We start from the raw sequence: 14,042 nt of genomic DNA on the forward strand, positions 1-14,042 counted from the left end.
GTTTAGAAAAAGAAGGTTGCGCTTCAACAATGGGCTTCTCAGTGGAGTGCCAACCCCAAAATCCAAAATATGTTCAAAAAAGGCTGAAAGGGTAGTACATATCAGTTTTCAAAGTCAAGGAGGACAAAATACTCACATTTCACTTGATTTATTGGCTCACATCACAAAAAACAAAACGCTTACGCGTTTCGGCAAAGAGCCTTCTTCGCTCTGAAGAAGGCTTGTAAAATGCTTATAAAAATAGTTTTACTTGGTCAAACCAAACGGCTATATTTAGAATCAGGAGAAACCATAGAACATTTAACTCGGTCCAAAACTTAAAAAAAACATCATCGTTAAAAATATTTTCTTTAAACCCGCTTTTTTTAAACGTTTTGGAGTGAAATGTTATGCGATCTCTCCTGTTTCTAAATATATCTATACCGTTTGGTTTGAACACGTAAAACTATTTTTATAAGCATTTTACAAAATGTCTATAGGAAAATAGATGGCGGATGAAAATCTCTGGTGCAGTGCTGAAGCAGGAAGTGACGTTCCACTTTGGCTCTCTATAATTATAATTATCCCATGTGTTTGCAGAATCTTGTATTCAAATGAGTACCTTGCACGTGTCATCATTCACTAGGTGCAACAGATGCATTATAAATCAAGGTTATTGGCGCTATAATAGCATACTTTATAGTTCACTTTCTGCATATAGGATATTTTTTATGTAGAAGGCCATCCTTGGCATTTTACTATGTACATTAATTCAAAAAATGTATTGGCACCTATAAGACATAATAGTAGATCCAACAGATGGCTCTATACCATGTGTTGGTACCAAGAAGAGTTGGATTTATTTTGGCCCACGCACCTGGAATGAGCTGCAACACTCAAGCGTGAGTTAGCTGCTTTTAGAATCTTATTGCCGCAATATGCAAGGTTACATATGAGGAATTTGTCTTAGTGTGAGGAGGAGTGTTAAGTAGGCATTAACTAGGAATTAGTCCAGCTGCTGTTACTGGAATAAACTGGCATTGTCACTGAAAGCTGTTCTTGTTTCAGGCTGTATATATATTATTTTTTTATTATTATTTTTATGTACACTACATTATGTGTCACATGCAGTGGCGGCTGGTGAGCTTGGAAACAGGGGAGGTAGCTTGGGCATTTTTTTTTCTCTTTTGCAGTTTGAAGACAGATTTAGAGGAATATCTCTTTTTAAATCAGCATTAGGATTAGATTGGTGTGATGTCATTATTCAGTTTTAACCATCAATAATTGTTCCTTTTCTCATTATTTCATTTCTCAGAGTAAATACCGTAAATTCCGCACTATAAGCCGCACCGGACTATAAGCCGCAGCAGCAAAATTGACTGTTTGTTACATATATAAGCCGCACCGGACTATAAGCCGCGGGTGTTTTAATGTTGTTGTTTTTTTTTTTTTATTGTGTTTTAATGTTTAATTACCATATGTAAGGGTTCGTGCACAGAGGGGATTGTCGGGAAAGAGATGGCTGTTTGAGGAAGCTCCCATTTATTAACATTTCAACAAAACAACATAACACAACACCACCTGTGTTTTTTTTTACAGTGCACACAGTGTCCGCGGTGTGGTGAAAAGAGGGCAAGAGAGGAAATTAAAACAGAAGTGGATTTATAGTTAGAAAGAGTGCTAAAGAAGAGAGAATTCCGTTTATTTTTTTTATTTTTTTTGAAAAAATCCATAGATAAGCCGCACCGTTATATAAGCCGCAGGGGCCAAAAAAGCCCAAAAAACGGGGGAAAAGCCGCGGCTTATAGTCCGGAATTTACGGTACTGTATATTTATTTCGAGATTTTGGTAAATTATTTGTGCTGTTATGGTTATTATTAGCCTAGTTACTCACTTCTACACTAGCTTAGATTGTGTTACTTATGGATGGCATGGAATTATAATGAAAATAGATTATCCCCCCTTTTTGCTGGGGACCCCACTTTTAAAACCACTGGCTTAGGCTACAACTGTTGCGAGAAGGTTTCAGGATTTATCTCTATGCATTAGGCTGTGATTACTATTTATATAAATCTATTTATTCACATAGATTCATGATATATTATGGTATACAGCCTACCTGTGACATCAATGTTTTGATTAATCTGCGCCAGTACCGAAAATGTAGCCTATTACTGCATGACTGATCCTATGATGTCATTGTAATCACACTCAGGTGTGCTTTCACAAGACAGGTGTTGTCCATTCAATCAGCCCACCTGTCTTTATAATGGCTGTCTTGCACTGTGTTTGTATGAGACTTGACAAAGTCTAGGCCGAAACTGTTGTCAAATAGCGTTAAATGACACTTTATTGCATCTGGAACCAGAGTGTGCCTTCCCCTGGCTCCAACAACTTCTAGCATAGGCTACTCGTTTAGTTACATTCCAATTCATCAACTTTGGAGCGTTATTTACCCCCCCCTTCCCGACATGCTAGGTTGGCATGCTTCATCCCAATCGATTCCTTATTTCTTCTACTTTCATATGGTATAAAGATTACCACTCACGCTTTAAAAACGAGCTCGCAATCAGCAATGGATTTTGCGGGCCAAATTCAGTTAAAAAATGTGGGAATTTAAGGTTGCGGTAAATGACAGGAAAAATGACAGCATGAAATATAAATACGAAAAAATAGCGCTGCTCGGTGAACCATTTCCACGCCGAATTTAATAGAAGGCCCGGATAACTTGAAATTAATTGACTTACTTGCATATCCATGCCGTCTGTAGTGTCACCGCATGCAGCCGAGATGTTGCAAATATCCCAGTTCTTGACGTTAAATATTCCAGTATCCCGCCGTACCGCGGCCCGCAACTCGAAACTCATTCTGGCTCGTAATCCAATGCAACGACTGTCTGGCTTGTGAACACTTACTGCTTGATAAAAAGTAAATAAAAATAAGGGGGAAATATAATATGCTGCTACTGTCGTCAGTAAATGTCGTAAATCATTCTTGTCAGGTCATGACAGCAAAGTGGATTTCACTTCCTATAGTGAACTTGATTCAGCGTTGAGAGACTCATTCATCAGTGGACGATACAATGTCAATCTTAGCAATCTATCCAATCAACAACCAATTAGGCTGAATAAATTAATTGTTTGGTATTGATTGGTGAGGGCGGGTTAAGCTCCAGCTAAATCTAATTGGTTGAAAAACACATAATTTCACTGTTCCTTTGTTTTCAACCAATAATATTTTGCATGAGATAAATTACCATGGGAATCAAATGCCCTAGGGGAGGATTTTCTTCTCCTCTACCCCCCGAGGGCATGACCAGGGCATGACAGACTGGCACAGACTCTGTCTGCATGCCGCTCCATCACTGCCCTACAGGGGTCACTGTTGTTGAAGCATTTTAAGAATAATATGATTTCTATTAAGAAAAAACACATTTGATTGATATTTTATTAAAAAAATATGTATTATATAAAATCCCCCATCTCTTCTAGAAAAGGAGGACCACCCTCCCTTGCCTCACTGGACATATTTTATTTCCATTTCGAGTTGTTTTTGTTGTTTGTGTTTAAAAGTTACTATTGGTAGTGCTGCCTCGTGTGGCTGAAATCACCATCTTGACTGTTGTAGCAACAAAATGTCATCACATTCCACCGCTTCTTCCGATTGCAAATAACTACAATCCTGAGCGTTGCTGTGTGTGTGTGTGTGTGTGTGTGTGTGTGTGTGTGTGTGTGTGTGTGTGTGTGTGTGTGTGTGTGTGTGTGCGCGCGCGTGCGCATACACACTTGCAAGTGCACATCTAACTTTGACATGTCAAAACTGCTCAGTAGGAGACTTTTGAGAAATAATGGCCCCAAAACCTCCATAACCAACTTCCACGATAAATGACTGAAAATTACTGCCAGAGGGCTCCCTGCTATGACATCACACATGTGGCATCTCGCATGGGACAATGTGTCCGATTTTGAACCATCTGTGTGTGTGTGTGTGTGTGTGTGTGTGTGTGTGTGTGTGTGGGTGTGTGTGTGTGTGTGTGTGTGTGTGTGTGTGTGTGTGTGGGGAAATTAATTGTTAAGTGATGAAGTCCAACTGTTTAGTAAAGCAAATGTTGATGTATGTTGTGTATATGCAAAATATGTATATATTGTACTACTAACCCTGTTATTTTTTATTATATTATAAATTATTTATATAAGAATGAACATGCCAGGAGGAAAGCTGTTATTGCAAAAAATACCCTAATAACTGGATTGCAGACTTTTTCATATTTTTTCACATGTGAACTTTAGATGTAGACGTGTAATATGTCAGACGTTATATGTCAGACGTTTCGATAGCCCTGGAATGCGTGGGTTTTTATTCATGTGCATATTATATTCAAATGTATGTAAACTCACGTCCAGTTTGTCCATCTGCTTGCATCTGTTCCTCTGTTTTTGTATAAGGTGTGTGACCTCGTATATCTCATCACTCATTCTCATCCTCTCTCTCTCTCTCTCTCTCTCCTCTGTCTCCGCTTTGTGCTGTAGCCAGCTGTATCCCCCAGTGCCAGAATGGAGGAATGTGCCTGAGGCCTCAGCTCTGTGTCTGCAAGCCTGGTTCCAAGGGGAAGGCATGTGAACAGAGGACGCTGCCCACCCCCCCCTTCCCCGCTCTGCCTGGGAATGGCCCCACCAACGGACACACCAACGGGCACAACGTGGTGCCCCAGCGGCCCATACCTCAGCAGGTGCCGCCCCGCGGTTACGCCCCTGCCCTGGGCCTCCCTCCGGTCAGCAACATGGCTCAGATGAGACTGACTGTCAAGCAGGCCCCCCAACTGGTCCGCTCACAGTACATCCAACAGCAGTGAGTATCGCCCCTTTTAACCTCTCCGCACATTCAGACTGGTGGCTGCCCAGTGCGGAAGACTGTGACGACCGGTACTCAACGGTCACTTTCGCAGTAGGGTATATAGAGTGATACTGGCTCACTTTTCCCTAGCCACGTTTTCCCAGCCTGTTGGGGGGGAGTTTTGAACAGGTGACCCTTCCGCCACAAGCCCAGATCTGGAACTATAGTCCATGTCACAAACTCCAGGTCTTACTCCCACCCCTCCCAATGAATCCCAGTAATGCCCTCGCGAAGAGTTGTTTGGCTAAGTGTCACAGTGTTGAGTAGGGCTGGGTAAAAAAAAAAAAAAACGATTCTCCGATTTTGAATCGATTTTTATTTTAATCCTTTGATATCGATTCATATGTCCAGAGATCGATTTTCTTTATTAAAAAATAAAAATAATAATAATAATAATAAACATAGGCTAAAATATTATGCTGTGTGTGGTAGTTGAAACATAGTTTCAAGTTGACGTTTATTTATGTTTGTAGTTGAAACAAAAACATAAATACTGTAGGCTACATAAATGGAAATGTTTGATCATTAATATCTACTTTTAGAAATTATATAGGCTGAAATCAAATCACTGTGCATAATTGTGAAAGTGTCTTTATTGACAGATGAAAAGGCTGTTATTTACCCTTTGTCACCACCTGGGGCCAGTTGCACCAAGTGGTCTTACGACTAGTCTTAAGCTAAGTTGGTCGTAACTTTACGACCTAACAGCTACGCCGGTTGCACCAAGAGGGCTTAAGCCTTCTTTTCACTACGCCCAGGCGTAACTCTTACGCCTGGTCAGGAGGAGGCGTAATGAAGTGCCTGCCTGTAACAGAGATCTCCGTGTCTATCAGCGGAGACCTGCTGTAATTGAGTCCTTACCGTCCTCATCGTCGTAAAGTCTCCTTTGAAGCATGAAGTTAGATTATAACGAACTAGTTGTGTGGCTTAGCCTTCCCAAATGTTGAGGGTAGTTTTTTAGAATTTAATACATAGAATTGGGAACGTTACATTCAATTTCATTCAGACTGCCTGCCACTCAATCACCGCCATTTTCCCCCGGAGCTTCCACAGGAGGAGGAGGGTGGGAGGAGGGAGGGTGTAGTGACGCACATACAGTAGTGGGTGACGGCGCGAGGCACATTTTTGGGCCAATCGGGGCACATTCCCCGGCAATTCACATGGACGCGCATTGCTACGACCAGCGTAGTTAAGACCAGATGTAAGCCCTATTGGTGCAACAGGCGTAAATCCACTCTAAAGACTGGTCTTAACTAAGACCGACGTAGGAGTTACGACCAGGCATAGTTAAGACCACTTGGTGCAACCGGCCCCTGGTGAGTAAATATGTGTAACTAAAACCATTCAAATTGACAACCGGTCCACAACTTTTTTTCCCCATGTATCTACCGGTCCTTGGCGCAAAAAAGGTTGGGAACCCCTGTGTTACATAACTGGACAGTCATGTAATTCAGGTTACAGCTCAAAAAACATGTTTTAGTATCACTAACCAAATCAATATTGAAATTAATCGAATCGGAATCGAATCGAATCGGGATTAATCGATTCGGAACCTTGTGAATCGGAATCGAATCGATTCTTGAAATTTGAACCAATACCCAGCCCTAGTGTAGGGAAAGTGTAAACCCGCTATAAAGAATCAATCCCCACCAATCTGGTTTCGCTTCACATTCCCTTGCAGGTTATTGATGGATTCCCAATCATATTTCACGTCAAGGGAGAGCTCGTCTGTTGATAACCGTAGTGCCGTGCTGACTGTTTGACAGTGTGGTGAATGGCAAGCCCCCCCCCCCCCCCAAGCCAACTCTCCATAACAATGAGTTTGATATGAGCTCAGTGGATATTAATGTTTTCCTCAGGATCCCCCGCTGTGCAGACTGTGTTATTGTGGTTTATGTAGCCGGCGCATCTCATTATCGCCATCCGTCAGTGTGATAGGTCGGATTTCTCCCGGCATTTGAATAAAGTGCAGTTTGAAATGCCACTAAGTCCTGCTGTGGTTAACTGTTGGTTTGTTTTGCCTGTCACTACAGTAGATGGCTGGAAAAAGTGCAATCGCATCAGACACACCAAGAAAAAGGCCCCCCTCGCCTTGTCAAGTCCAATCGGAGTGAATGCAGACGCGAAGCAAATCTCCGCCACGCCGACGAATGTGGGGCAGCCTGTTGATGGAAACGTCCAAAATGACCTGGCAGAGCATCCCAGTAATGTTGGCACAGATCGCGCCAGACTCCGATATTGATGAATGATATTTCAAATCTTAATGAATACGTTTTATATGCTGTGTTTTACGCTCGCTCGCTGTAAAACGTCAAGGTTTTTTTTTAAGCGCCGCACAGGCAAGAGTAATTGCTAGCAGATCTGTGTCCTTGAAAGCTGCTCTCAATTTCCAGTGGGGATTTATCTCTCACAGGGAGCTACTCACCCCATTGCTCGTAGCAACAGTGGAACTTGTCATCTGATAGGATGAAACAATATTACAATCATCTCCTAGGTCAATAACTCCTAATCCGATCAGTTCGATATGCATAAGCAGCGGAGAGAATGACATAGACAAGCTTCATTTTTTTGTCATACAGAATGTATTTGAACAAGATCTGCCCAATACTGTAATGTCTGCAAATTTAGCAAGATTTCAGATAATATCCCCGGTCGCTGCCCCACACCCCCTCTGCCGATCTGGGGATGAGCCGTGTAGACACACACATGCTTCCTCCAATACATGTGCAGTTGCCAGTCGCCTCTTTTCACCAGACAGCGGGGAGCTTCACCGGCAGGACGTACTGTAGCACGTGGGAGGATCACGCTATTCCCACCGGTTCCCTTCCGCCCCGAACAGGCCAGATGAGGCGCTAGTGCAGCAACCAGGACACATACCCCACCCGCACACACAGCCAATTGTGTGTCTGCAGGGAAGATTTGACAGTATATTGATTATATTTCAAATATGTTTTATTTGAGCATGACAATATACATTATACACATACAGTATATGTATATTGATTATATAGCTAGAAATCATCCAATGATACGGTATTTTGGCAGCCATCTATACAACATCAAATTCTCAAACCTCTCTGTCTACATCTATCAGGCATAAAACCCCCTTTGCACCAATGTAACCCGCTTTGCACAGTCCCTCGCAGTTGGGAATCGAACTCGGAACCTCTGGCATGGCAGGCGGATGCTCTAGCGATGAGGCTAAAGCCCACGGGCCCTAGTGTCTGTCACTGGAGCAGGGCGGGTTTTCAAAGTACCACACTGGGCCCTCGGACAAGACTCGGAACCCCCCCCCCCCCCAGTTGACTTGCTTAATTTAGCTCAATTCCTCATCGTCGTGATGATGTTATTTGATTTCATAGACATCATTGAGCCAAGATGACATCAAAAGATCTGTCTGAAGAAGGCATTTATTTGTTTCATTCTTCACACATTTAGGCTATTCTATGTGATCTCATTTTGAGAACTAATGTAATACCTAATGTCATGTCTTTTTCAAGAGCGACTGTGCCAGCCTGCAGTTATACGAGGGATCAGTCGAGCAGCATTTTGGTAAACAAACCGCGTCACTGGGTGGCAACGGCAATGGAACCCTATGGAGCCCCAAGTGGCGCGAGGCTTGAGTGGCTGACTCTAGCCAGTTAACTCTGTTTACATTTTAAAAACTGCGACGGTTCACACAACTTTAACACGACGTGCATATATTATACATCAGACTCTTGAGCTACTTCTGCTCTCACTCAGAATGTCAAAATATAAGCGATGTCATGTATAGTTTTTGAGATATTAACGTTTGTTTGGCACAACTCATACTATTAACTGCCACGGGGTTCTGCATTTCTGGGTGGTATAAAGTGACGTCACGCTGATTCGTCCTATATGAAATGGGACATGTCCAGCCAGGGGACATGCGTTTTGTCTGTGTCAGCACTGCGTCGATGAGCAATTGCAGTGAGATGTCAGCGGCACTTTCCTGGAAAAGCACGGTTAAAGGCTAATTCCCATCCCCGTGATGTGTGGTTCTAAGGCTAAACTGTGATGAAGAGCCCCTTCATCCCCATCATCTCACTCCAGAGCCATAAATCACCAGAGACAGGTTAATGCTACTGTAATGGCTGTCACTAAGGTTCAGCTGCTATAGGGTCAGAAGCTATATAGCCCAACGTAGCAGGCGCGCTACGACAGGGAGCCTCTGCTTCTAGTCTGGTAAACCTTGTAAACCCCCGGATGGGGGGTTCGGCCCGGGGAGTGGGGGGTTGGGGGTGGATAAATGGATAAAACATGTTGCACTTCGGGAATAATGCAATTCCCCCCAGGAAGAATAAGGGATAAACATGGGGTTTGATTTGGAGTTTGAGCAAGAGAAGACCCATTATTTGGTACGGGGGTGACCTCAGAGGAACCCCCCGATTATTTGTTTCCGACGCTCGGACAAACGGACTGAGATTTGTTGGCTGATCTGGGCAAAAATATTGTGAAATGATCGGAGCTGTAGTTGAGCTGCGCGCTTCATTTAAGATGCCAGTCAAACTGCCCGAGATGTTGACTAAATAGTGTAATTGAGGTTGTAAGTAAGCTACACACTGGAATGCATCGCATAATAAGCATACAAGCGCTCCTCATGTTACAGTATCTAGAGTCTACGTTTTTTCAACAGTTTTTTGAATGTCTTTTGGTTTTGTGTGCTGTGTTTTCTTCCAGACATCAAAGAACAGCTAAAGGGGGTTTGGCCTCAGATCAGGTTTCTCTATTTGGCTTAACAGGGGGATGAGGGCTCAAGATTTAGAGCAGTGACATTGGTGTGTGTGTGTGTGTGTGTGTGTGTGTGTGTGTGTGTGTGTGTGTGTGTGTGTGTGTGTGTGGGAGGGGGGGGAGGGTGGGGTACGTAACCATGTGAATACTGCTACTTGTATCTGATTGTGTGTGTGTGTGTGTGTGTGTGTGTGTGTGTGTGTGTGTGTGTATGTGTATGTGTATGTGCGCGCGCGCGCGTGGTAGTATTCAGCCACATTTTGAGACCATTGAAGAAGCAAAAACTTTATTGAAAGTAAACAAATATGTTTTGACTCCTATAGCGTCACCAGGGTAAAAGAACACTAAGACCTTTTTCAAAATGCATATAGAATCGAGCTCCAATCAGACATGGCCACCTGTGGCCAGTCTGACCAATCGTGTTGTAACACATCCAAGCAGCTTGGCTTGCAGGGAATTTCCAAAAATGTAACCCTTCAGAAACGCACAGTAAAGGTCTTTGCACACACACACACAGTTCGCTTGTTCTTCGTATGCGTTTTCTTAATCCGTCATCTGAAAACACAGACGGGTCCCAGCTCGCAAAAAGCTATCGAGGGATGCGGAAAAATGCAGAAAATCGAACCTCGTCCGAAAACGTAAATGACGGACGTAATTGTCGGACTCGGCGTGTCAATGATGATTCACATAATTGAGGTCGTATTCTTTCTTTTTTTCCGTGCGTCAATTTCGGACGAAAAAACCCCCCGACTCTGTGTGCAAAGACTTTTACACAGCTTAAAGGCAAACAGGACTACAGAGATGTTGAAAACAAATACATAATGATCCTATAATAATAATTCAAAGTGTCTGTCTGTCTGTGTGTGAGCAAGCAGTGATGTCGCTCGAGTCAAATATGCAAATTTGCAAGTAAGTGCATGGAGGTTGCATTGTGTAAAGCCAGATTTAGGCATGAAGCCAGCTGGTTAGTGTTGGTGTCAGAGGGGTGAAGACAGACACACCCCTCTGTGCTGTGCTGATGAAGGGAAATGACGTTTTGTGCTGAGTGCTTATGGCGAAAGGACCGATTAGAAAGTGGGGCCCCACAGGTGCCTCTATACAGTAGGTGGCTTACTTCTCAAATCCACTGGCTTTACAAGGTACAGGTACATGTACTGTAAAGGTGAGGTGAGGTGAGGTGAGGTGAGGTGAGGTGAGGTAAGTATAAGGCCTGCCTGTCTTTCTCCTTCTCAGCCCTGCATCCACACGGAGGAGGTTTCAGAGATCCGTTGACACCCACACTCTAAACCAGGGCTGTCAAAGTCATTTTGGTCCACGGGCCACATGCGATATGCTAATAATCAATAATAACCTATAAATGACAAAACCTCAACATTTCCCTGTTTCTTTTAGTGTAAAGAATGACAGGTACAACTAGGGCTGTGAATCTTCACTGGCCTCACGATTCGATTCGATTACAATTCAGAGGGCTACGATTCGATTCGATTACGATTATCAATGCATCTCGATGCATCTTAAATCGATGCATCGATTTCTCACTGTGTGGCTACTTTTAAAATAAAAGTGCATTTGGAATTGCATTGTATTATGATCCATAATTAAAATAAACAACTGCATGTAGGGTACTTCCATTATATTTTATTTGATTATTATTATTATTTATTTTTATTTTTATTTTTTTTAATAATCGATTTTTGACATTTGTGAATTGATGCAGAATCGTGCACGTCCGCATCGCGATGCATCTTATAATCGATTATTTTTGACACCCCTAGGTACAACCCTACAACACATAGGGTTACTTATCTCAGCTACCATCAAGCACATTATCTCTGTACTGTGCATTACAATCAGGGGTGTAGTGGAGGGTAAACGCAAGTAAACGCAATTTACACACCCCTTTGAAATGAGGGAGATAGTTTACTCACCTATTTTCAGATCAGCTGCATCATCAATGAGGGCAAACAAGGTGGGTAAACTACTCACCTTGGATAGTTTACCCACCTCTGTATTTATCACTACACCCCTGATTCAACTGATGGCAACTGTGCAATTCTCTATAGTCAAGCAAAGGTCATGAAAATAGCTGAACATTTAGTGATTAATACAGATAACATGAATAGGCGACTTAATATTTAACTTGCTCCTGAAACCTGCTACCTCTTAGCCTTCACAAGTGCATCACATTGGATTGAAGGACTTCTCAGTGCAATTTTCACACTTTGCAAAGTCAACCTTTGGGCCAGATTGGACCCTTTGGGGGGGCCGGATCTGGCCCCCGGGCCGCATGTTTGACACCCACACTCACTCTAAACTGTTATGTCATTAAGCCTTAACTGTATGATGTTGCTTGACTCATATGGAGTCCATTTGGTCAGTGTTTGTACTGTGTGTGCTGTTCCAAAGGCAAACCTCATCATCGCTGCCTGTCTGAACTTGCCTCCCCGTGGTTTTTGCGTGGAGTCCTCCTGACCCTTTGAGAGGGCAGGGAAACATGTCAAGCACCAGGGGATCCTGTGAGTAATGTATGAGTCCCTGCTCTGGAGCTTGTCACCGATGAGCAATGTCTCTTTCGCAGCGTCTGTCTCTTTGCTCTTCCGCACTCTCTCTCTCCTTCCTTCTATTTTTAGCTCTCTCTCCATCCCACTTCCGTCCATCTCTGCTTCTCTTCTTACCGAGGAAACCCCCCTCGCCTGGTGAGTAGGCCGCGTGTCATCGACCCACACAAGCATACGATCATATTCCTTGTTTCTACCATTACTAACTTTCTATTGCTCTGTCACTGGCATATTCTTATTCCACTATTTCCTCATCCATTCCTTGTCCTTTGATGTTTTTTTTTTTTTCCAATATTTTATTTTCAACTTTTTCAAAAACAATGCACAAACAAGACAAACGAACACACTCAGACACAAGAAAAGAAAAAGAAAACATACATATATTATTGACATTCAATATTATCGTGATTACCAGCTGCATAAAGTGCTTGTAGGGGATATTGCTCCTGGGATCTCACACAAGGGGTCCATGAGAAACTAGCCAGGCAAGTCACCCGGCACCCCTAACTTCATCAAGACAGGCCAGAAACGGCTCCCAAATGATTGACAACTTTTTTAATTGAATTGGTCCTGAGAAACCTAAGTCTCTCCATCCGTATAACATAGGTCATGTCCGTCAACCACAGTTGGAAAGAAGGTGAAGAGGAGAAGAGAAGGAGAAGGAGACTTCCATTCCTTCAGAATCCGTTTTTTTTTTGTGGCAACAGTTGTCTCCTGTGTTAGAGGCTGCTGCACAGCTGTAGGGAAGCTCAGAGAGGACTCCGCGCGGCCGAAGATGGCGAGTTCTGCCTTTCCGGCTGGAGGCGTGTCCTTTGATGTTATTGTTGGGGGAAGACTATGCGTCAGTGTAGATTTATTTCTTTGTTCATCCATTTGTTTGTCCATCACTGTTAATTGGATTCACTCTGCTCCAGCAATTTTAAAATGAAATTAAAATCGGGTTGCTGCTCAAAGGCGCGATCTACATTGGTTGACCCTACGTTGGTCCAGGTGTCACACACAATTAAATTGATAGCATTTTGAGGGATTAAAAAAAAGATTGGCTCAAGAGGTCAAGAGGTCAAAACAAGTTTGTTTCTGATTTTGCTCAGAGTGGGGTCATTGTTAAAACACTGCTGAGAGTAGCAGCAGGCTGAGTCAGAGGAATAGAGAGAATACGACATTATGACTGTCCCATTCCACACACACACATTTCTCCTTGCTTTGGTTGGTGTTGTATGAGCCACAAGGGATTGGGATTTTACTGATGTCCAAGTTTCTTCTTTCTTTCTTTCTTTCTTTCTTTCTTTCTATGGCGCGTGCGCGTGTGGAAGAGTGGAACCCTCACTGACACAGGAATTTCTCCGCGCGGCCGACAGCCCGTCAAGTGACTACATCCTCTCGAACCTATTCTTCACGACACATTGGCTCCAAAAAATGTTGTCTTTGTAAACCGGTCCAAACACCTGTTGATATGCAGGAATAGGACAGGACGCACTCATCAGCGCTCTGGGATCGGTTCAAACAGCCAGTCAGAGAGCCAACCAACCGGAACGAAGCGTGGACATACGTCGGCGGATGACAGACATCCTCCCCTCTCTCTCTCTCTCTCTGCATTCCGCCTGCGGTCCTCCTCCTCACGTTTGTAGCATTGTTCTGATCCGAGAGGGCTGCGGTGCCGGCGAGGTTCACTGGGTTCGTTACGGTAGACCGGAGGATGTCAGCTCGCGTGGAGGAGGAGGAGGAGGAGGAGGACTTGGAAGGCGAGAGCGTAGAGGCCCGGGCGGCGCGTGGTGGAGCGCGAATGTGGCCAGAGAATTAAGCGCGATGGAGGCAGAGACTGCACAGATTCACCCCCCCCTCCCCCCCTCCCCCAGTCAC

At 43.6% G+C, this 14,042-nt stretch overlaps 1 protein-coding gene across 1 annotated transcript in view; it reads left to right on the plus strand.

Moving 5' to 3' along the window:
• The window catches only part of ltbp1 (latent transforming growth factor beta binding protein 1), a 186,798-nt gene that overhangs the window by 24,741 nt on the left and 148,015 nt on the right, over window positions 1-14,042 (plus strand). Inside the window, exon 3 of the mRNA XM_083650710.1 lies at window positions 4,509-4,827. Coding sequence (XP_083506836.1) covers window positions 4,509-4,827 — 319 coding nt within the window. The remainder of the gene's footprint in view (window positions 1-4,508; window positions 4,828-14,042) is intronic.

Source organism: Poromitra crassiceps, assembly GCF_964638095.1.
Source record: "Poromitra crassiceps genome assembly, chromosome: 14".
Lineage (NCBI taxonomy): Eukaryota > Metazoa > Chordata > Actinopteri > Beryciformes > Melamphaidae > Poromitra > Poromitra crassiceps.